General features: G+C 29.0%; 1 protein-coding gene across 5 annotated transcripts in view; it reads right to left on the reverse strand.

Moving 5' to 3' along the window:
* Positions 1-22806, reverse strand: part of LOC107449842 (insulin-like growth factor 1 receptor) — a 156679-nt gene that overhangs the window by 7225 nt on the left and 126648 nt on the right. For all 5 annotated transcript variants that reach the window (XM_043042330.2, XM_071177488.1, XM_071177487.1 and 2 more), the window contains 14 exons: positions 21809-21956; positions 20524-20738; positions 18915-19047; positions 17146-17199; positions 16871-17043; positions 15546-15719; positions 14504-14714; positions 12810-13020; positions 11740-11824; positions 10924-11075; positions 9658-9826; positions 2665-2755; positions 1255-1325; positions 773-912 (listed from right to left, as the gene is read on the reverse strand). In XM_043042330.2, coding sequence (XP_042898264.1) covers positions 773-912; positions 1255-1325; positions 2665-2755; positions 9658-9826; positions 10924-11075; positions 11740-11824; positions 12810-13020; positions 14504-14714; positions 15546-15719; positions 16871-17043; positions 17146-17199; positions 18915-19047; positions 20524-20738; positions 21809-21956 — 2027 coding nt within the window. The remainder of the gene's footprint in view (positions 1-772; positions 913-1254; positions 1326-2664; positions 2756-9657; positions 9827-10923; positions 11076-11739; positions 11825-12809; positions 13021-14503; positions 14715-15545; positions 15720-16870; positions 17044-17145; positions 17200-18914; positions 19048-20523; positions 20739-21808; positions 21957-22806) is intronic.

Here is a 22806-nt window from a genome sequence, read left to right on the forward strand (position 1 = left end):
TGTACATCTTTGCACATGTTTTATTAATATATCCCTCTTAAAGTCTAAAACTCATTGTCACCATTTTTAATATTTGTTTACAGCAAACTCTGAGAAGGGATAGTAGTTTAAAGTACAATATTTTAAGAGACTAAACCTATAATTCAGTTCCAAATATTTAGTCACCAATGACAAGCTGATGAGTCAATATTTCACGTCCTCGTTTTGTGGTACAGTATAACCTTAAAACTATGTTTATATGGTTGTTTGGAAGAGCTGGATTGCACAAAATTCTGGGTTATAAAAGTTACTTAAGCCAATTGCAATGTCCAAGCTGCAAGTCCAAAATTATAATAAAAAATAATTTGAATTTATCATAAACCCAATTGGTTTTTTGTTCTTTTTTTTTTGTTGGAAGTAATTTAACAAACTTTCACATGGTTTTAAAAATCTCAATATTTTAATACCACATTATTATGACATATGCATTTTAAATAGCGCATTTGAGTAATCATTTTTAAAAATGGCATTCGATTCATGGCAATATTCTTTTAAATTTACATAGTTTTGTCAATCACCTCTCCAGCAGTTATTGCTATAGATTGCCTCTAGATTTTTTAAATATGATATTAAGATTGCAGAGATTTATGCATCTTGCCTCTACTTTAAAATTAATTTAGCTCATTTTTTTAAGCACCGGTTGAAAAATCTTTTGAAGATTTCTGGGTTTTTGAAGTTATAATATACAATAAGAAACATTTATTTTAAAAAAATGAAAAACAAATATTGCAACCTTTGCAGCACAAGGTTGGAAAGCTTTTCCTCCCATATCACGGACTTCTCCTTTGTATACCATTCCAAATGATCCTTGGCCAAGTTCATCCAAAAGTTTGACTTTGTCTCTAGCTATTTCCCATTCATCCGCAACATACACTAAAAATGAACAAAATTGTTAATACCATTACGTATTTGGCAGTGGCATAAATGTATAACAAAATTAATGTATAACAAAACTAAGTAAAAAAAAATATTTAAAGGCTTGAACTCATCTTTTAGACCTAAATTAAATAGCTAACTTATTTTAATAATTATTTTAAAAAGCAGTAAGCTCTGATTTAATTTTTCTAGGGAATAAATAGTTTCCTCAATTAGAGGTTTAATCTACACATTTAAGAAGTTGAGCATTGTTTTAAAATAGTACTTAGGAAAAAAATTCAAGTACCTATCATAAACTATATATACGTTAGGATATGAGAAATGATTTTTGATACTGACCTAAATTAGAACTCATATATTCTGGATTAACTGATGCATAATCAACATAATCCGGAATTCTTTGCTTCACTCTGTAAGAATTCAACTTTTATCAGTACACATAAACAAATTCAAAACTATAAATTTTTTAAATAACATTTTACAAATAAGAGCATAATTTAATTAGCCATAATCATACAGTGAAAAGTAAGGGCGTTTACAATGCGACAAGTCTTAGCTGGACAGAAAAATTTGAACCTAAATTTTTCTAAAGTAGAACCATAAGAATTTTGGTTATTGTTAGTATGTCCTTATATAAAACAATCTTTTCTAAAACTGAAAGTGGTTAATTAAAGTCTGTATAACTTAAGATGTTGACTTTTTCTGTCGAAATGTCATTTTTATTTAAACTTTAACGTTTCAACAATAAAGGGAATTTAATGTTTTACACAAATGTTGCTCATGCTTCGCTTCTAAAGACAGCCCTAGAAATATTTATCAAAGCTTAACCCCGCCCCCGTCAGGATGCATCCGGAGAATACTGTAGACTCTAAGTGTGCGCACGTGACCTCTCAGTAAAAGAGGATTCAAAAAGGTAGGCTTGGTGGCGATCCATGGCAACACCAAAAGGCCTCAAAGAATTTAGTGAAATCTTAAAATTAACAATAGTAGTTACTCAGAAAATAGAATTTAAGAGGTTGAGTGTTCACATATAATAAGCGAGGCATCAATTTAAAAAAAAAACATTGAAAAAAGGTAACGAACATATTGTGATGATGAAAAGTACTAGAATTTGTCCAAAGCCCATGAAAACAGATACAATTTAAAAAAGAAGAGTTACAGCGAATACAGTATTATGGCAGCCGTAAAGAAAAATCCACAAACAAGAGGAAACTCAAAACATGAATAGTTAGAAAATTTGACAAAATTTTGAACAATAAATTAATCGAAAATCATTTCTAAAGAACACAAATACAGTATTTGCGAAGGATGCAAGATAAAGATAAAAAAATAAGTAAATAAATAAAAAGGATATATAAACTGGATTATATAAGAAACATATAAACAGGACCCTAGAAATATATAAACAGGACTGTGTTACTTTAACTGAAACAATGATAAAAAGAAAAGCTGTATAGAAAAGGAAGATTGAAGAAATCACAAAAATTGGTTGCCATACTCTTTTCCTACTTATGCATTCAAATTAACTATATTAAAGTACTCCTAATTGAAAATATTTTATACATTAAAAATACATATTTAAAATGTCTAACAAATGTTCAGGAATTAACAAAGAGAGTCATATACAATTAAAGTTTAATTTTTTTTGTTGTTAAATAGCATTCGTAACATAAAAAAAAAAAAAAACCTTAATCCTATAACTTGTGTTTTGATCGACTTAATATCCAATAAAAAGAAGCTAGTACTTACTTGAATCTGTAAACACCATAAATAGTTCCAATCGCAATACAAAGAAACAATATTATGCCCACAACAAGAATGGTTTCAGTAGCTGAGCTTTCTGAAATTGTAAAGTGATATAATTAATATACAATTATTTCAAATATCTAATGTTATAATAACAAGCTTAATAAAGATAGAGCTAATTTATGCAGATATTATTTTAAAAGTTTAATCCATAAGTATTTAAAGGTAATAAATATAAACTTTTAAAACATTTAATTCCTGCATAATATAGGTAATTTATTTAGGGATAATAGGTAATTCTATGAGTAATAATAAAAAATATTGAAAACAAAATCTTAATTAGTAGTTTAAGAAAATAAAAATTGTTTTAAGAAACATTTGATTCCAGACTTTATTTTCTTCATTAAAATCTTTAACATAATTTGTGGTTTTCAATATAAATTTGAAAGTAATAATTAGTGCAAGATTTAAGTTTTTGCTTACAACATTACTATCGAGTAATACACTACCACCTTCAAAATTTAAATGAGCATTCTTTTCAGAAAATGTCAGATAACTATTTTAATTACAGTAGAGTCTCGAAAGTTCAAGTCTCAGAAGTCCAAGGTTCCGCTTAATTCGAGGTGCCAAATTTTCCCCCTAGCAACCAAAAGCGCTCTTCCCATTTCCTCTCGCAACCGAAAGAATGCAGGTGTTATTTTTCGTTTCTCCCTGGAAAGAATTTCAGTAACCCACCACCTTTTGTTCCCTTTGTGTTGGAAGGTGGCTAGGTAGGTGTTGGTTTGAAAGGAATTTTCAAACCAGATCTACAAGAATTTTATTCTTCCAAGTTCAATTGTACTAGTAGCTTAGATTCTAGTTAGGGACTCAATACACATGCTTGATCCTTATCATTTTGGAAACTTATTGCTGTTGAAAGTGTTGCGTTAAGGTGCCTGCTGCGAAAATGAGTGGGAAAAATAAGAGAAAATTTGTATCTATGGTAACTAAATTGAACGCTATAAAAAGATTAGATGCAGGTGAAACAATAAAAAGTGTTGCTACCGATTTGGGTGTTGGAGAGGTAGCAGTTGGTGACTGGCGCCGCAATCGAATAAAAATTGAGCAGTTTTGTTCACAGAAGTGCAATAAGACTCCAGGAGAAAAAAGAAAATCTATGAGAACATCAGACTATGAAAAAACTAGCAAGGCTTTATTTCTTTGGTTTACTCAACAATCGTAGCAAAACTACTCCTATAAGTGGCCCTATTCTTCAGGAAAAAGCTGTGTTTTTCAGAAATCAGTTCAAAGAAGGAGAAGAAGATTTCGCAGCAAGGGTTGGTTGGTTAGACCGTTGGAAAAAACGATATGGTGTACGTCAACTAAATATTTGCGGTGAAATACTCTCGGCAGATACGTCAGCTGTGCAGGCATTTCAAAAACGGATTGAAGACATTATATTGACGGAAAAGCTCACACCTGACCAGTTATATAACTGTGACGAAACAGGTTTGAACTTTAAGTTGTTGCCCTCAAAATCCCTTGCTTCAAAAGAGGAAAATTCAGCTTCAGGTCTCAAAAAACGGAAGGAACGATTAACCATTTTAGCATGCGCCAATGCATCTGGAAATCATAAAATGAAACTGACTGTGATTGGGAAATCTGCCAAACCTAGAGCCTTAAAAAACATCACTAAAGCAGTGGCGTAGTGAAGGGAGGGCATCATGCCCCGGGAGCTACTCACAAAGGGGCGCCAAATGGTCCGAAAAGCAAAAATTGCTGTATAATTTTTATTTTTATTATAACTGATTTCTGGAAAACATATTTTAATTTTAGTGCCAGTGTAATATAATAAATGTTAATTCATAAATAAAAAGGAACACTAATAGTCTAATTCAAAGTGTAATAATATATTCATAATAGAAATGGCACGTCTTGTCTACTGGCAGGGCTGACTCGATCTGTGTCCGACAAGCACTTGCTTATGGCATCAACGCTGTGTGGTTACAGAAATTATCTCCTTTCTTGATTTGTCTGATGAAACAATATGTTATAAAAAATATTTGAAGTTTACAAAGTACAAACATTCTTTCTTTCAGAACAATATTTATTTTTATTTCCATAAACGCAATGTAGCTTACGCTTGTTAAAACGATAACAATAACACTCTAATGTACTTATATGTACAGTCTAATGTACTTATATGTACACGGAAAAAAGTAGCTGAAAAATAACAACAAAAAGATCGAAAAGAGACACACAACAAATACATCGTTTTGCCGTTTCTAGGAAAGGACACAAACGCCGTATTTGTTGTGTGCCTGAGAAATATCAGTATTAAAAAATAAACGATTCCTTCTTTGTTACCTTCCGGATACTTTTTCCCGTGACTGTACGTATCTTAGACACTTACGACAGGTTGTGGAAGTCGGCAACAAATTAGGGAAATACCCGAAATATTAATGTTTAAGTTATTTTGTGTGTGTATTTTTCAGTTTTGCGTCCTTGTCATCACGCTCTGCTTGGAATAAAAATGAAATGTTATTAAGTATTATATATTATAAGTTTAATGTTAGCATAAATTCTAATGTATATTTCCCTGTGTTACTACCTTTCAAGTTCAAGGCATTCTTGGTAAGTAATAAAACAAATAATGAAGCCATGTTTAAAAACTAGCACTTCAAGTTGGTACAAAAGTAGGAAACCTATTATCTTTACTTAGACTTGTAGCTCAGTTTGATCCGCTACTAGCAAATCATCTTAAACATGCCATAAAAACTCTAAAAACTGTCTCATATTTGTCAACACAGATCCAAAATGAATTCATTCATCTTCTGGCATCTACAGTTCGAAATCAACTAATAAACGATATCAAAAGAAATAAATATTATGGACTTTTGTTTGATTCAACTCCTGATATCTCTCACTGAGAACAAATGTCCCAAGTCGTTTGTAGATGTTGATTTTATGAATAAAAAAGTTTCCATCAAAGAATCTTTTTTGGGTTTTATTGAAATACATGCTAAAGATGCAGTCTCGATCGAAAATACAATTTTAGAGAAATTAAATTCTGATGAAATTTCATTAACAAACTGCAGACCACAATGTTACGATAATACTGCCGTGATGGCGGGTCACACATCTGGTTTTCAACAAAGAATAGTGGAAAAAAATCATAAAGCATTATCTGTAAATTGTGATAACCATTCATTGAATTTAGTAGGAGTTACTGCAGCTAAATAAGATCAAATCGTTTTGACATGTTTTGGAATAATTGAAAACATATATCTGTTTTTCTCACGTTCAACATTACAATGGGAATTATTAAAAAGTGCTTAAACAAAAAGTGTCAAACGTGAATCTGAAACACGATGGATTGGCGGAATACAAGCTGTTAGCGTTAGCGCTGATGGGCTAGAGAATAGAGTAGAACAATTAGAAAAATTGGCAGAGGCCATTACCACTACAAGTGACACCAGAAGTGAAGCTACAATTCTGTTGCCAAATATACTAACTTTTAGTTTTATAACTTTAGTTCATTTCTGGTATGAAATCCTAAGGAGGATTTATCGTGTACAGCTCAGATTACAAGATCCTAGAATGAATTTTAGAGAAGTTTTCAATAATCTTGAATCATTAGCAACTGAACTACCCGAAATTTGAGATAAGCTCCGTGAAGAGGCAATAGAAAAGGCGAAGTCTCTTTGTGAAAAATGGGATATTGATACAAGAATATGTGTAAGAAGATGCCGCAAAATGCTCGGAGAATTGGCTAGATATGTTGGTCTTTACACAGAAAATGAAATTTCTCGCGTCATGAAAAGCGTTCTTGATCGCCTACAACAAGAAATATGTATACGATTAAGTGACCTTAAATTCAAATTTGGAATTCTACTAGACATTGAAAAATTATTAAATAAGGATAATGTTGATAATGACCTTGAAATTTTTTTTACAAATTTGGGTGAATTTTATTATACAGATTTCAATGGATTAGAACTCTTTATCGAAATATGTGACTGCAAAATGTTACTCCGCAGTAGATAAGAAATTGAACCTAAAACTCCATTAGAATTTCGTACTTTTATAATTTCCTATGGAGAAGATGTTTTTCCAAACCTGAGAGTGACACTTCAAATACTCCTGACTATCTCAGTATCAACTGCTAGCTGCGAACGTTCATTCAGCAAATTAAAATTAATTTTAACATATCTACGATAAATGATGGGTCAAGATCGCGTAAGTGACCTAGCATTAAGTGTAGAAAGAGAAAAATTTGAAATAATCAACTTTGATGATATTATTGATAAAGTTTCTTCATGAAAACAGTGTTTTCATCTCAGAAAAAAAATGGGAGAGAATTTCTCACCCTTTCTTAAAAACAGAGTGAGATTTCAAAAAGTTAAGTGAGACTTCAAAAATTAAAAAAAGAAAAACACCAAGAGACTTGGAAAAAAAATCATTTCTTTAATCACAATGCATTTTTAATATATTCTAATTTTTAAAGCATTAAATATATTTTTGCAGCATCATCATATAGAAAATGTTCTACATCTACTTTTTCATCAGCTATTCTCATTAGGTGCTCAAATGCGTATTTGTTTCGTTTCGATCGTTTCTACCCACATTTGTTTCATTTTCATTTGTCCGTTTCGGAGTAGAAGATATTGGTTTTACAAGGTATTTGTCCATCTTACATTAACGAGCAAAAAATTTGAACATCTTACATGAAGAAACCTTACCTACGGTAAACACGTGGTTGCAGAGAAATGCGTTCTGAAAGAGGTTCCGTGGTTCGGAAGGATGGTGTACTGTTGTTCTTAAAGTTTCTGAACAATACTGGTAAATATGGAAGCTAGATAATGGGGCAGATTTTGAAAATAATAAAAGATCCAGGAAGAAAAGTGAAACGGATTTTATTCTAAATGGCGCAAATGAGAAATTTTTTTCAAAATGCGAGAAATTCGCGAATTTTGAAATAGGTTTATAGAATGCGCGAATTTCTCGCGGTTATCATTTTTTAATGCGAGAATATAAAAAAATATGCGAGATTCTCGCGTTCTCGCGCTGTAGTGAAAACACTGTCTAAGGGTACTGAATTGGTGATTGACCGTTCTGTGGTGCATGTCAAAATTACGATCTGTGAACGAATGTGTATATGAATGTATTTTCCATGAATGGATGTATATGAATGTATTTTTCAAAATGTATACTTGAGTAGTGTGACTAAATTTTTTTAATTTCTACTTCGTCATGGTTGTTAAAGTTTTTATAAAATTGTTTTGTTTCCCGTGTTTAATCAATAATTCAAGCAGAGTTTGGTAAAATGGAAAACTTTCTATTGATGTTGATTAACTCTTGTAACTAACTAGTTTGAACTCTTTCGTCACCACCTCAATTTGGTAAAATCTGTTAGAAATTAAATTATTATTTTAAAAAAAATTTCTTTGTACAGAGGTACATTGATTCATATCACATGGATCAGTTGGGTAAAAAACAAAAAAAACTGAAAATAGAAAAGTACAACTACACTTTTTAAATAATTGAAAAAATACCCGAAACTTGAGCTAGAAAAAAAGTGTATGTAGGAAGCATTTATCCGCAGAATGTTATCAACATTTTAATAAAAATATCAATGAGAGTACTTTATANAATGGATCAGGGCGTATTGGAAAATTTAAAGAAAAAATATCGACACCGTTTGTTACAACATTTAGTTCAGTCTGATGATGAAAGTGTTGCGGATGTTTTGAGGAATGTAAGTCTGAGAGATGTTGTCTACTGGATAGCAGATTCTTGGGAAGAAGTTCAACCTACGACAGTAATTAAATCGTGGACTAAGTTTCTACCTGAATTGGTTACGCCTATTGAGAAAATTAATGATGATGATAGTGAAACAATTGTTTTGAAAGATTTGGTGAAGGAATTACCAGGCTGCGAAAACTCTAATGCAGTTGATCTAAATGAATAGCTAAATAGTGACGACAAGCTGGAAATAACAGACTCAAGTATTATAGAAATGATGGAAGATGAGGAAGAATATGAAACAAAAGAAAACGACTCTCCGTTATTAGAAGAAAAAAATATCTCATAGTGAAGGTTCTGCAGCCTTAGAACTAGCCTTAAAATATGTAGAACAGCAAACTGAAGCCACCCCTGCAGATGTTTTGCTTTTGAAGCGTTGGCTGACTATCGCATCAACAAAGAGAAGTAATACACTGAAGCAACAAAAAATGGACAATTTTTTTAAATTGTAAAGAATCTTTTACGTCATTATACTAAAGAATAAAGGATTTTAAGGTAATATGTTCATTTTATTTAATTTCATTTGTAATTGTTAAAAAATTTCTACTTTTTCGGAAAATCCGAGTTTTCAGTAATCTGAGGTAGTGTCAGCCCCAATTACCTCGGATTTTCGAGACTACTGTATTGGTGAGTCAGATTTAGAGATAAAAGAAATTAAAATATAATATGTTTTGTATTAAAATCTTTTATTTTATTTAATTTGTTTAAATTTGCATTCAATATGATTTAAATGGTAAGCGTTAAAAATACATATTTAAAACCAATTAAATCTGACACTTTTCTGAAAGTTTCTGACTACATGGGCCCTGTGCTCTCTAGCAACATTTAACCCTTTTGCGACAAGTTTTTTTTTTACAACAGAACAATTTTGGTAGCATAAACTATGAGTAGGGCGCCATCTATGCGTAAAATATAAACTAATCTATCTAATTAGTAATCAAGCTTTTTCTATAGCCTGGCACTGAAATCATTATCGCCAGAGTGCTGCCTTTTAGGCATGCATTGATAAAAAAAGCTTTTTATATGTTCTAGCATTCGAGCAGAAACTCTTTACATATATTATCTGTGATTGCAATTTAAGTTTTATAATCTTTTATGAGACATTTAGCTTGCAAGTTCTGTCACACATTTTCCGAAATATAAAGCATAGAACAGCTGAAATGAAATGGTCATACAGTTTACTATTAGCACACATGTTTAAATTACTCTTACCAGAAGCAGCAACTATATGAAAGTAAACAAGACTTGTCCAATTTCCATGGCCTGCCATAGATGTTGCTCTAATTCGAAGAGAATAATTACCAGGGGGTAGTTCAGAAAGAAAATAACCTCCATGTTGATGAAATTGATCTTTTGTCACACAAATTCTTTTAGCTTTGTGCTGTAAAAATTTACATTTATTTAAAATAAAAATAATAGATATTTATATTTGAATATAAACAATTTAAACAAACGCTATATAGGATTATATTACAGCACTATAAATTACAAAAGATGATACAGAAATGTAACATAATTCAGTATATTTCACCTAAAAATATCAGTAATAACATTCGTTATGTTAATGCGTAAAAAATTCAGTAACTTTTATATAACAAATTTTTTAATCCTAGGGTGGCCTTTTAACTGTGACAAAAGTTTTAAAAATGGTAACACAATTAACATTATCAAGTTCAAAGCACATGTTTTATGGAAATTCACTGCAGGCTCCTCTCTTTTCAAACATGAAAAATTTTTAATATTTTGTTATAACAGAGCTTTTTAAAAATTCTAGTCGTTTACACTGAGATTTTGGAATACCTATTTTTATAAATTTATTCAATTTATAACTTGCTTTAGTTGTAAACTAAATGTATTATAATGGTTTATATTATTATTTATTCAATATATAAAGGAATATTCTGCTATTTGTTTTAAAAAATTAATGAAAAAAAAAACACTTCTCTTTTTGAAAGAAATTTTTACTGGCTTCTGAAATTATTTCCCTGTCTCCCCTTCCAAACATTAACTTTGTACAATATCAACTCTTTAATTATGACAAAAATTTGAAAACATTGGTTTGAGTAAAAGTGATGCATTCAACAGTTATAGTTAAACATTGCGGGTTGTAGTAATTTCTTTAAAAAAAAAAGTAATCCAAAAACATAATACGACTTAAAGGGGAAAAAAAAGGAGATCTCTAAAGTTATCGACAAAAAAAAATATTTCAGCTAAGAGCTTATTACTGTAAATAACAAAAAATATGACATCAAAAAACATTAGTAATGGAAAACAGAAAAACCTTTTTCTAAAATTTTATTGTACAACATTATATGATGCTGGAAATATTTTTTACACAGACTGTTTAAAAATAGCAAATAATTAAAGCTATAATTTTCTTAAAATAAACAATTTTACGTTTGGATTATAAATTACATTACAAAACATGACTGGTAAAAATATATGTTGTAAGCTAATTAATATAAACAGATGGCTTACATTTTCCCCGTTAACTTTTTTGTACTCTATTGTAAAAGCTACTATAACACCATTGGAATCTTTAGGATCTTCCCAGCGAATAAAAGAAGAGTAGGCTGTTACATTTTCTGTAAGGATGTGCACACTGCTACTTCTAATATCATCAGCACCAGCTATAAATAATCAGAAGAATATACTTAAATAAATTCAAACAAACATTTAAAGTAAAAAGGCAAAACCTTTTGATGCAAAAGCATTGATATTGTAAAACTTCAAAGCATTTATATTGTATAACTCAAACTAGCATGTTAAGCCATGAAAACAGAAGTAAGGTAAAGATTTCATGACTGCTATAAATGCCTAGTCTTATTAATGCATAGAAAAATAATGAAAGAAAAATTGGATGAAACTTAAACTAGCAGGTAAATATATGCTATTGGTCAAGAAAGGCAAGTTGCTTCACCAATAATTGGTATGACAGTATGCAGCATTATGGCACCATTTATGTTTAAAATTTTTAAAGCCATTTTAGAAAGGCTAAAAAACAAATCTAAATAGTTACTTTGTAAGTAAGTTTTTATTTTTATAAAAATACAAAATTATTCTAAGTAAAAAGTTTGACAAACTATTCACTACCACTTAAATTATTACCCAAGACAACCTAACAAAATGAATAATAACTATAGTGTTGCCAATAGATAGAAAAATACTAGAGTTTATTGTGCACATAAGAGAAATATATACTGAAGTTATACAAAATATAGCACCATTTGCAACTCCAATATAACCAAAAATACATATATACTCAAATCTAGTTAAGGTTGAAATATGTTTTACCTAAATGCAAAGTTCTTACACTTGTAATTGCTTTGATACTGCATGGTTCAATATTTTTTTCAGATTTATCCTGACAGGCACGAACCTAATAAAAAAAAACACATGATCTAAGTTTGGTAAAGAATAAATTACACAAAGTGACATGAAAACATTCTTCACATACCATCGTTATTTTTATATAGTAAAAAGATATTTCAATTTTAAATGTATTCAAATAGTTTATTTATCCAAGTGTTAGAAAAAGAGTAAATATAATAAAAAATAAATAACAAGATTATAAAAATTGATAAAATAATAATTTTCAAATGCTAGACCCTCTTTTCCTTTAAAATCAAATAAGCCACAAACACACTGTGATCATAGGCGTATAATTAAAAATAATGCTTATTATTTCAGATTTTTTTTTTTTTTGTAAATCAAAATTACAAAAAAGTTGAAGTCCAGTTTAACGGTTCATTTAGCATGTCAAATATTTATTTATTATTATTTTTTTAATTACGTCCATCATTTGCTCTCTCGAGCATGAGAAGTCTTGCAGTCCAATATAACAAAGAAATATCTCCAGGGGCGGAGAGCGTCTTGAAACTAGAAGAATTACGGGCCTCCTGGAGGGCAGAGCAGTTCCATAGATGCTCGTCATTCATATGGGCCCTATTTATACACAGAGTACAGTTAGGAGAGTCAGAAAGACAAGTGTGTCTGTAAGTAATCGTGTCCAGTCAACAATCAGCAAGATGAAACACCGATAGCAGGAACATTTTCGGAAGACAGGATGCCAGAAGGCTCTCCCAAGGTTTTCCAGAAACTTGCTCTCTGTTGGAAGAAACCCGGAGACTTCGAAGCTTTAGCTTCACAATTTGTTTAGTATTCTAATTTGTTTAATGTCAAATATACACAGGACCACACTGTCAAAAGTTTTGTAACTAATTTCTAAGCTACAATTAAGAGGGTAGTTTTCAATTGTTAGGGAAAAGTAAACTTCAACCTAATATGCTTATACATTGAACACAAATAATATCTTATCAAATAATATCTAAACAGTTAAAATACATCACAATCACATTTATTACCTCAATAGTGTATTCAGTGAAATGTTTCAAGTTGGTAACAACCAAGAAGGGATTATGGCGCACTACTTCTTTGAAGTGCAGAAGATTTCCATTTTTATACTGAGTCACCTCATCTCCAGATTGTGAGGCAGGAGAAGTGCTGCTAAAACTTGATTCAGGACCATCGCTTAAAAATTCCATTATATGTCTTTTGACTTTATAACTATTAGGACTGTAGAAAAAGGAAAACAAAACTTTGTTAAAAGTGTTAAATATTTATTATGCAGAATAAAAGCAGTTTGGTCAATACCATAAATCTTTAGAGTATAGATAGATAAACTGATTAAAAGTGAAACAATGAAACCTTTTAAAAATTTTACTCTATATTTTGACAACTAACTAACTAAACTAACTAACTAAACTAACTAACTAAACTAACTAACTAAACTAACTAACTAACTAAAAAAAACTAACATAATTATAGATTTTAAGAGACAAGATATTAAATTTCTCAAAATTAAAATAAGTAAGTTTTTATAAGAGAATATTTTTTAATTGATAATAAAGCATAGCTTACATTTTGACAGAAAAAAAAAGAAGTTATTGGTGCAAACTATAATGTATGAAGAAAAATAAGAGAAAAAAAGAATAAAATAATGCATTTAATTTGTATACCATGGTTCACATATATTTTACTTAAAAAAAACATTTAATGCTCAAGAATGTTTTATAAAAACTAATTCTTTTTCAAAATTAAATGAAAGAAAATTTTTTTTCAAAGTAAATGAATATAATTACTTCGAACACAATTACTTTTTATTCAAATGGAAAAAAACTAGCAACATTATTTTTTTTTATCATTAGGAAAAGAAAAATTTTAAAAATTGTTTTGAAGACATTTATAAAATTTAAAAAAAAACTTTCCTTTCCATGCTTTTTGTAGCAGTTTATAATGAAGCAACTCTGTAGCAGTTTGTAATACATTTGAAAGAGATTGCGTAGCAATGTGAGAAACATAGGATTGTTATTTCTTTAGCAAACTGACAACTGCCTTTTGCAAAATTTTCTTTAAAACACGAATGAAAGGAACAACAGAACATTGACAAAAATTAAAATCCCAGATTTATTAACACTATATATATATTTTTTCTGCAGGTTTAGAGGATTCAGTGGTTTATGGGCATCACATACTGTCAATTATCAAAAACAATGCCTTAAATATTTTTATATATATATTAATGCAACAGTATTTTTTTTTAAAAAAGAGGCAAAATAAATCATATAAAATATAATAAAAGTAAATGAAAGAATATTTACAGAATATAGTTGTTAAATTCATAATGAATTAGTATTGACACATAAAAAAAAAATTACTTCTTAGGAAGAAAAAAATAAGATTTTTATTCAAACCAAATTGAAACCTTATTAGATTAATTTTTATTCTCTTCAAAATATACAGATTGGAAAAAAAACAGTCGACATGTTTTAAGCACTCAAAAATAGGCGCCCATTCTCAAGACTTGCCAGACACGAATGAGAAGAAACAAAAGTGATTAGAATATAAGCACTTTCCTAGTAGAAATAAGAATAACACAAATAAAAATATAAAAGAAAATTTGATCTGCTACTGAATTGGCCATGGCAAAAAAAAAAAAAAAAAAAAAAAAAAAAACGGAGTATGAATCTTGCAAAACACTTTCAATTAATAAACTCACTTTCTTATGTATACTTTATTTTGTAGAAAGTCTTCAAAATGAATTTGCGATTCTGCTTCTTCGTCATCATCTCCTAATCTATGTTGATCCTTTGAACAAGAACAGCATTCGTTCTCTGTGGACTCAGAAGATGATGTTACATTTTCAAAATAACCTATTTGCGTTGATTCATCATCATAAATACTTTTTCTGTAATCTGGGTAGGCTATAGCTAAAATCAAAATAATAGAATAAGTAAATAAATATTAAAAATGAACACAAAATAAGAATAAGTTATTGTGTAGAACATCAAGAAGATAAATATAATTGTAATAAAATAATTGTTTCATCTATAGTTTGTATACAATATTTCACCTTGCAGGTATTATCAATTCAAAGATATTTTTTTAATGCAGTGATAAATTTATAAAATGCAAATAATGCATCTATGTAAAATAAACTATTTTGTTATAAATATGTTTAGTTAATAAATATCACAGAAAATATTTAAAAAAGAATAAAGTCATTTCATTTTTTGGCAACATCTGTTAAAATGCAAAATTTAAACATAAAAAAAAAAAAAAACTTTTAAACTATGCTATTGAATTGGCTAGGTTTCATATTTTACATTTTAATTTACCAACATATAAACACAGCCTTAATAATTTTCTATGTAATTTGACTTAAAAAAAAAGAAGAAAAGTTCTTGAACATATTACGAAGGTTAAATATATGCTTTAACACAAAAATTTTCAAGACATATGCTTTCCTATTTTCACTTCTTTAGATATCAGGTGAGCTACAGAAAACTGAATCAATGATTACCTGATCTCTTCAAATGAAAATAGTTGAAGAAAAAAAAAATATCTGTGAATTTAAAAGTTTTTAAAAATTGTAAATCATCAAAACTGATACAATAAAATAAATTAAATCATAAACTCGCATAATTTATATGAAACTGAATTCATAATAGCATAAAATTAAATTATTATTTTCTGCTACTCAAATCATAGAAAATTAATTCTACTTGAAATAAGCTTTAGTAACAAAAAAGGTAACTCACGCTCTAAACAATAGTTTCTTCTTTGATACATAAAATAGGAGGTATCTTCTTCATACAACCCTTCAACAATGTAATAAGTAACATTTCCATTCGGATTCTTGGGGGGCTTCCAAGATACCACTATTTCATTATGTACTGTGGATCTAGCTTTAATATTAACTGGAGGTGAAGGAGCTAGAGGAATACAAAATGGTTAAATGTGCATAAAAAACACAACCTCAATTCATATATTTAATATACATCAATCTCTTCTTTTGTTTACTACTGCCTGATAACTTTTTCCTTTCAAAGATTTTGTAAAACATAATTTATTATTTATTTATTTTTTTGGAAGAAAGTGACGCTTAAAAGTTAGTTGCAAATTAAGGTGCAAGAATTCTGCTTACAGCTTAACGTATGAACAATGGCAAGCTCTTCCTTAGGGGTAGGTAGCAATAGGAACTGAGAACAATTTGATTGTCATTTTGGAGAATTGCTAATATTTATTGTTTTCTAAAGACTGAAAATGAAGAAATCAAAAACAAAAAATAAGTGTAACAATTTACAATTGCATATTTTTACTAACAAAAATGTTACAATGTACTTGTACACTATCATTTGTGTTGCATTATATTGCGTAATGCCCAGACTTTGATAACATTTGTATTTTTATAAAAATATTTTTAAAAGCCTGGGCAAATTCTTATGATTTCACTGAATTATATTATTTAATACAATATCAGTATTAAATATTCTTCTAAAACACTGAATAATTCTCAAGTATCCCAGTTTTTATAAAGACATGTCATGTTATGTCTGGTGAAAGAAAAGTCTTGAGTCATTAGATATAACAGAATCAGAAAACAAAATGTTTTTTTTACTGTCTTGAAGAAAAACAAGATAAAAAATAATTGTTTATTTGATGTTACTTTCATGAAAAACTAATCTAAATTAACATCAATTTGTTATCACAATTTTTCCTAGGCAGCAAATCAAATATATTAAATTCCCTAACACATAAAAAAATGTAATTTTACAAACAAAATTAATTTTATAGAAATTAATAAGTATGGAAAACTATTGTGCTCATAAATTCAATTATAAACATTTAAAAATATTTAGAAATTAAAAACTGTTTTAATCATTTTATTGCTATTCTGAAATGTATGCTTTGGTGAGATCTAGTTGATTTTAAAAAGAGTCGCTCAGTATTTTATTCAATAGAAAAAAAAAGCTTAGAAAGTTAATTTTTAAACAAAATATTTAATTTAATTGAAATTTAAAATGAAGCAAATGTTTATTTATTTAGCTTATTATTTAATATATATAAAATTCTATTAACTTACTGTTAGATAAAGTTTTGAAATACACGATGGAGCTTTGGGCACCTTGTCTTCCAGATGCAGTGGTGTAAGTGCGAATATAAAGTGCATATTGGGTGAAAGGTTTAAGACCGGTAATGTTATGAATTATGAAATTGTTCGTATTTTCTACATATTCTACATCTCTGACAGTCCACCTGGGAAAAATAAATGCATTTTAAAATAGAAAATTAACAACAGATTGGTTGTTATGTAATAATTACTAAACGAAAAGATTAATCAAATGTATAAATCCTTACGCATCAGTTCCGCATGCATCTCGCCCTTCAAATATTGAAATATTCCGGAACAGTCTAAAATAAATAAATTTTAAGGAATTTTTTAATGCTTCTTGCTGAAAAATGAATTCAAAAACATAAACATTAATATTGATTAGGTGTCTGAGAAAATAATTAAAATAAAAACTCCGAATGCAAAGATAATAAAAAAAAAATATATACTTTTTTATTTTTGTAACAAAAAATATTTAAAAAAATTTACAACACACATCACAAGTATGATTTCCATCATCATTAGTGGCACAATAGAAGGGCCTAGATTTTTCCAGTCCACTCTTTTGCATGTAACTGTACAACAGTTCTTTACTTTAATTATAGAAAAAATCTTATTCTAAACAGTCTATCCATCATTCCCCCCTCCTCTTGGCCTTTTATTATAGGGAGTGACATTGAAGACTTTATTTTTAGCAGATAGCCTGTCCATCACATTCTGTTTTGTCTGATTGATTTCATGATGTCATTAATTTTATATAGCTTGCATAATTCAAAGTTGTATCTTTTCCTCCATACATTGTCAAAAATTCTAACAAAGATAGTTCTAAAGATTCTTCTTGCAAATATTGAGAGAAAAAATTTAACTTTTTTTCTTGCAAGGTTCTATGTTTTCGAAGTATATGTGAAAATGATTTTATGACACTCATAAAATCATTAGTGTAAAATAATACTTAGTTTTTCTTTTGATTAAGTGGGACTTGAAGAGGCTTCTAAGTTCATAAAAGGATCAATTAGCTGCCGACAAATTATTTCTCTTACTTCCACATTATCTTCAATTTGACAATTAACATCAGATTTCAAATAAGTGAAATGTTCTATATGTATGATTTCTAATTTCAAAGGAACATTTGAGTTACTGCTTTACTGCAACAAATGTATTTTTATTTTATCTTCTTTATTTTATCTAAAAAATTCATTTTCTTAGCAACAGATTCAAGTGCAAAAAAAGATTCCTGTAGTACTATTACAGATTTTATTATTTAATCTATATCATCTGCATATGCTTAAATCTGTATGGTTCTCCTAAAAATTGTACTTCTTGTATTAATAATGGTATCTCTAGTTACTTTTTCAAAGCTACATTTAATAAGAGGCAAGAAAGAGAGTCTTCAAGTCTCACATCATTTACTATTTTAAAGGATTTTTGTAGTTCACCTTGAATTTAAACCTCAAAGACAGTGCCAGTAATAGTGAGACCAACACGGTTCACCAATTTTGAGAGTACATTAAGCTTAAACAAGGTTTTCAATAATTCATTTCTATCTAAAACTGTCATAAACCACTTTGAAATCTACAAAAAGATAATGCCAACTCAATTCAAAACTCTCCATATTTCTTCAAAGTTTGTCAAATTGTGCAGATTTAATCCATTGCAGATTTCCTTTTCAGAAACCACACTGATAATGTCCATTTATCTTGTCTACAATTGGTGACAGACAAGTACGATTTTACAAAATAAATATTTAAAACTCAATGTTATTAAAGGAGTTACCAAACAAAAATACAAGCAATATAATGTATAAAAATAATTATATCACAAAAAAAATAGTTTAGCAAACTTAGAAAGTTTACTGTTTAGACAGTTTACTGTTTTCACCAAACTATTAAATTTGTAACAAAATTACATCTTAAAAAATTACATGCAGTAGCTATATTTAAATAAAAATGAAAGTAAATTATAGAAGAGATTTTCACATCTTAATGATGAATATAAGAAAAAAATAACAATATCTTACGTTTCTCGGTAATATATCACATATCCTAAAAGTGACCGATCATCAATAAGATTTTTTCCAAAACTATCCCATTTTACAGTTACAATAGAAGGTGAAGCATTTCTTACTGTTACATTCATATTAGTTACATCGCCTAGTAAGAAAAAGAGATAATAAATTAATGTATTATTTTTGCACCAAAAAAGTTTAAAATAAATAAAAAAATAAAATAATTTGGAAAGGAAAGTTACATTAGAATTTTTCATCAATTGAGTGCCTGCAAGAGTAGCGTTAAACCTGATTCGCTGCTGAATCGTGGCATTTGTTTATATCACGATTACAGCTGTAATATTAACACGCTATCTTATTTATGCATAACCAGCTGATTTTAACAGTCTTCTTCCCAAGTTGCAGATACCCAATTGAATCAGTTCAGGATAGCCAAATTATGTTATCCTGTAATTAACTAGAGGGTATAACTCAAAAAATTTTATACAAAAAAATTTTAATAAATGCAGCCTCTAATCATAATGTGTCTTTTTTGGAAAAATTAAGTTTCAAAATATTTCTACCTAGTCTCAGGGTGCATATCCAAATTATTCAACAAAAAATAAACACCTTTTAAGCACTTTTCAAGCACCAAAAAATATTTTTAAGTACTTTAAAAAAATATCATAACAAGGCAGGGTCGGAAAGTTTTTGACAATTGGCGGTTTTATCTTGTTTTAACCGCCATGCCAAAAGAAAAAAAAACTTTTGGCATCGTTTTTGACAATTGTGTCAAAAATCATGAAGTTTTCAAAAACGAATGGCGTTTTCATACGCTACCGGCTGACAATCCGCTGAAATAGACTGGGGTTGAATTAATTGTGAAAACGTTGAATAGAACAATGTGAACTGTGTCGTTTTAAATAATTTGTAGTGAAAATCAACATCGTAAAGGAAGAATCTCATTTTGAAAAAGGGAAAATTAAGCACTTTTCAAAAACATTCAATGAAAAAAACACCTTTAAGGGCTTTTAAAAATCGAAAATAAGTACCTTTACGCACTTTTTAAAACTGCTATGCACCCTGAGTCTATTCACAAAGCTCAATAGTTATATTTCATAACACTAACTTCAATTACATTTACTACTAGAGTTGTTGTTGTAGTTCATTTATGTCGCACTAGAGCTGCACAATGGGGTATTGGCGACGGTCTGGGAAACATCCCCGAGGGTGATCTGAAGACATGCCATCGCAATTTTGATCCTCTGCAGAGAAGATGGCACCCCTGCTTCGGTAGTCTGACGACCAGCATGCGAAATCGAGCACTTTACGGTACAACAGTTTAACAAGGATCGATACTATGCACCCTCGGTCCCAAAGCAGACTGATCCAAGTGGTCACCCACCCGCACACTGACCGCAGTCAGTGATGCTCGACTTCGGTGATCTCAAAGGGCACCGTGTCTTAACGATCAGCACACTGCTGGACATTTACTACTAGAGTTTTTTAGATAACTCTATTTTCTGGCACCATTTGAGTACAAAAATAATTTCATTACAAAATTACTTACAGCGACACAATAAAGTACTTTGTGAGGGAAATTGCATTCAAATTTATATAAGGAAATGTAAACAAAACATACATGCAACCCTGTCACCATTGGAGCTTGGTGATACATCTCTTTCATCCCAATCAGCTACTTCAGCATAGGTTTTTAATTCTTGGATTTTACTTGGACACAGTTTAGAATTGAAGTGGAAAAATATTTTGCCATTTAAAATTTTCAGTTTATTGGTGCGTAATTTCCAATCCCAGAGCTCTTGCAAATTTTGATTGTCCAATACTAACAGAGAGTAGCTGTAACATAAATGTAAATAAATAATGTAAATAATTTACAAGTATATACATACAAAGATACATTTATATATAAATAAATATATGTATGGGGAAGCATCAGAGAGTCCAACAATTTCCCATATAAGCATTATTCAAAAATCTTTCTAGGAGAACTTAGTAGATGGTATAATTATTTTCGCCTTACTAGCAATCATCCTAATCTCTGTTAACTCTTTGATTGTCAGTTATTTAAATTACTCGTTAATATTTTCCTCGTACCACCCCACACATACATTCATTTCAGTGCGGCAAAGCGCTATTGCACTACTGTTAACTTTAAAATTACTTTACTCTTAATAAATACTTAATAAAAATTATTAGAACTACTTAAAATTGTTTCAACTAATTTTCCAAAAAAAAATAAATAAATAATTATGCATTTCATTGATCTGTCATTTTAGCATATATACAAGAAATTTTTTCATAAGTTTTTACAAAAAGGTTTTACATAAGTTTTATTTGTCGTGATTTTCAACCAAAATATAATAATTACAAATTTCAAACAAAATAAAGTCGTATTTTTAAAAAAAAAAATTTTTTAAAGAAAAATTTCAGCAATGAAATTTTTGACAAGATGAAAAATTATATTGATAATATTTTTGGTATACCGAGATCTATGATACTGATATTTAAGACACTTATATTTTATATGTATAGGGATAAAATAAAATTATTTTACATTAAAAACATCTTTAAATAGGACCTTGCGCACTTAAATTTTGAGCACCCCCAAATAAAGAAATAGATTTCATTAAATAAATTTGAAGAACAAAGATTAAAACAAAAATTATGTTTAAATGAGAAACAAAAATGAAATGAAAACTAAGACATGCTTATATTTTTACAATATATTTAATAATTACTTTTCAAGGATATAATTGCGATGATATTAGAGTTAGATATAAAGAAAATGCAACGCTACACAAGTGTTAACATTTCTATAAATTAGTACTTATATATTAAAAGATATAAAATACTACACAAGATATTTTTTTTATCTAGATGTTTAACAATAAAATTCATAAACTTACTCTTTTTTATCTAATGTGTCACCTTTAATAACAGTAAGAGACTTCAAAAAATTCAATGAAACCAAAGGAAATGAACGTGCTATTTTTAAATATCCATCAATCTGCTCAACCATATTCAAATTTTCTTCTAGCTCTTTGATGACATTGGCTATAAATGAAAACAACATATATATGAATACATATTCAACTTTTTTCTTTCACCAACCAGTGTCATTAAGCTTCAATCATTAATTTTTTACAGAGTGAACTGTAATTACCCCCTTTAGAGTATTTTTTTTATTGTAATAAAAAATGCACATAATGGGTCAAAAATTAATATTTAAGTGAGAAACGGGCCCTTCAAATATTACATAAGCACCAAACAGGGGAAGAGATTTCACTGATTTGCTTATTTTTATTGACAAGAAGGGAAGAAGGGGTACAAGCAAGGCTTTTATAAGATATTAAATTTCTCTTACTTTTGAAATTTTCCAAATATACAAAAAAAATTGATGTAGAAAAATTTCAAATTTGGAAACTAAGCAGGAAAAAATTCTTTCAGCGGTCAAGAGTTTTGATCACAGAAGAATAACAAAACTATTCCTAAAGAATATTCAAACTAAAGTTTTATAGAATTAATGAAAATGCTCATCTTGTTTCGTGAAAAATTACATCTTTTACTTAAATGTAATCTTAAAATTAGATTACAACAATAAAAATCAAACAAAAAAAAAGGTAGTAGGGAGGGTATTGCAACGTTCCTGAGTAAGCATGACCGGAGGTTTGTGATTTGCTTATAAAAGGGAGGGGGAGTCTAGAATTGCCTAAAACATATTTATTTAATATTTGAACGACCACAAACAACAAACTTCGATAAATTCTGACCAACCACTTTTATTGAGAAAAAAAAAGAGACAAGAAGTATCTCACAAAAATCAAATGCAGTCTCACCGCACTAATAGAATAGTTTTGATATTCTAATTCTGCATATTCTTTCACTAACATAATTAATAATTAAT

The sequence above is a fragment of the Parasteatoda tepidariorum genome, chromosome 2 (genome assembly GCF_043381705.1).
Source record: "Parasteatoda tepidariorum isolate YZ-2023 chromosome 2, CAS_Ptep_4.0, whole genome shotgun sequence".
Taxonomy (NCBI): domain Eukaryota; kingdom Metazoa; phylum Arthropoda; class Arachnida; order Araneae; family Theridiidae; genus Parasteatoda; species Parasteatoda tepidariorum.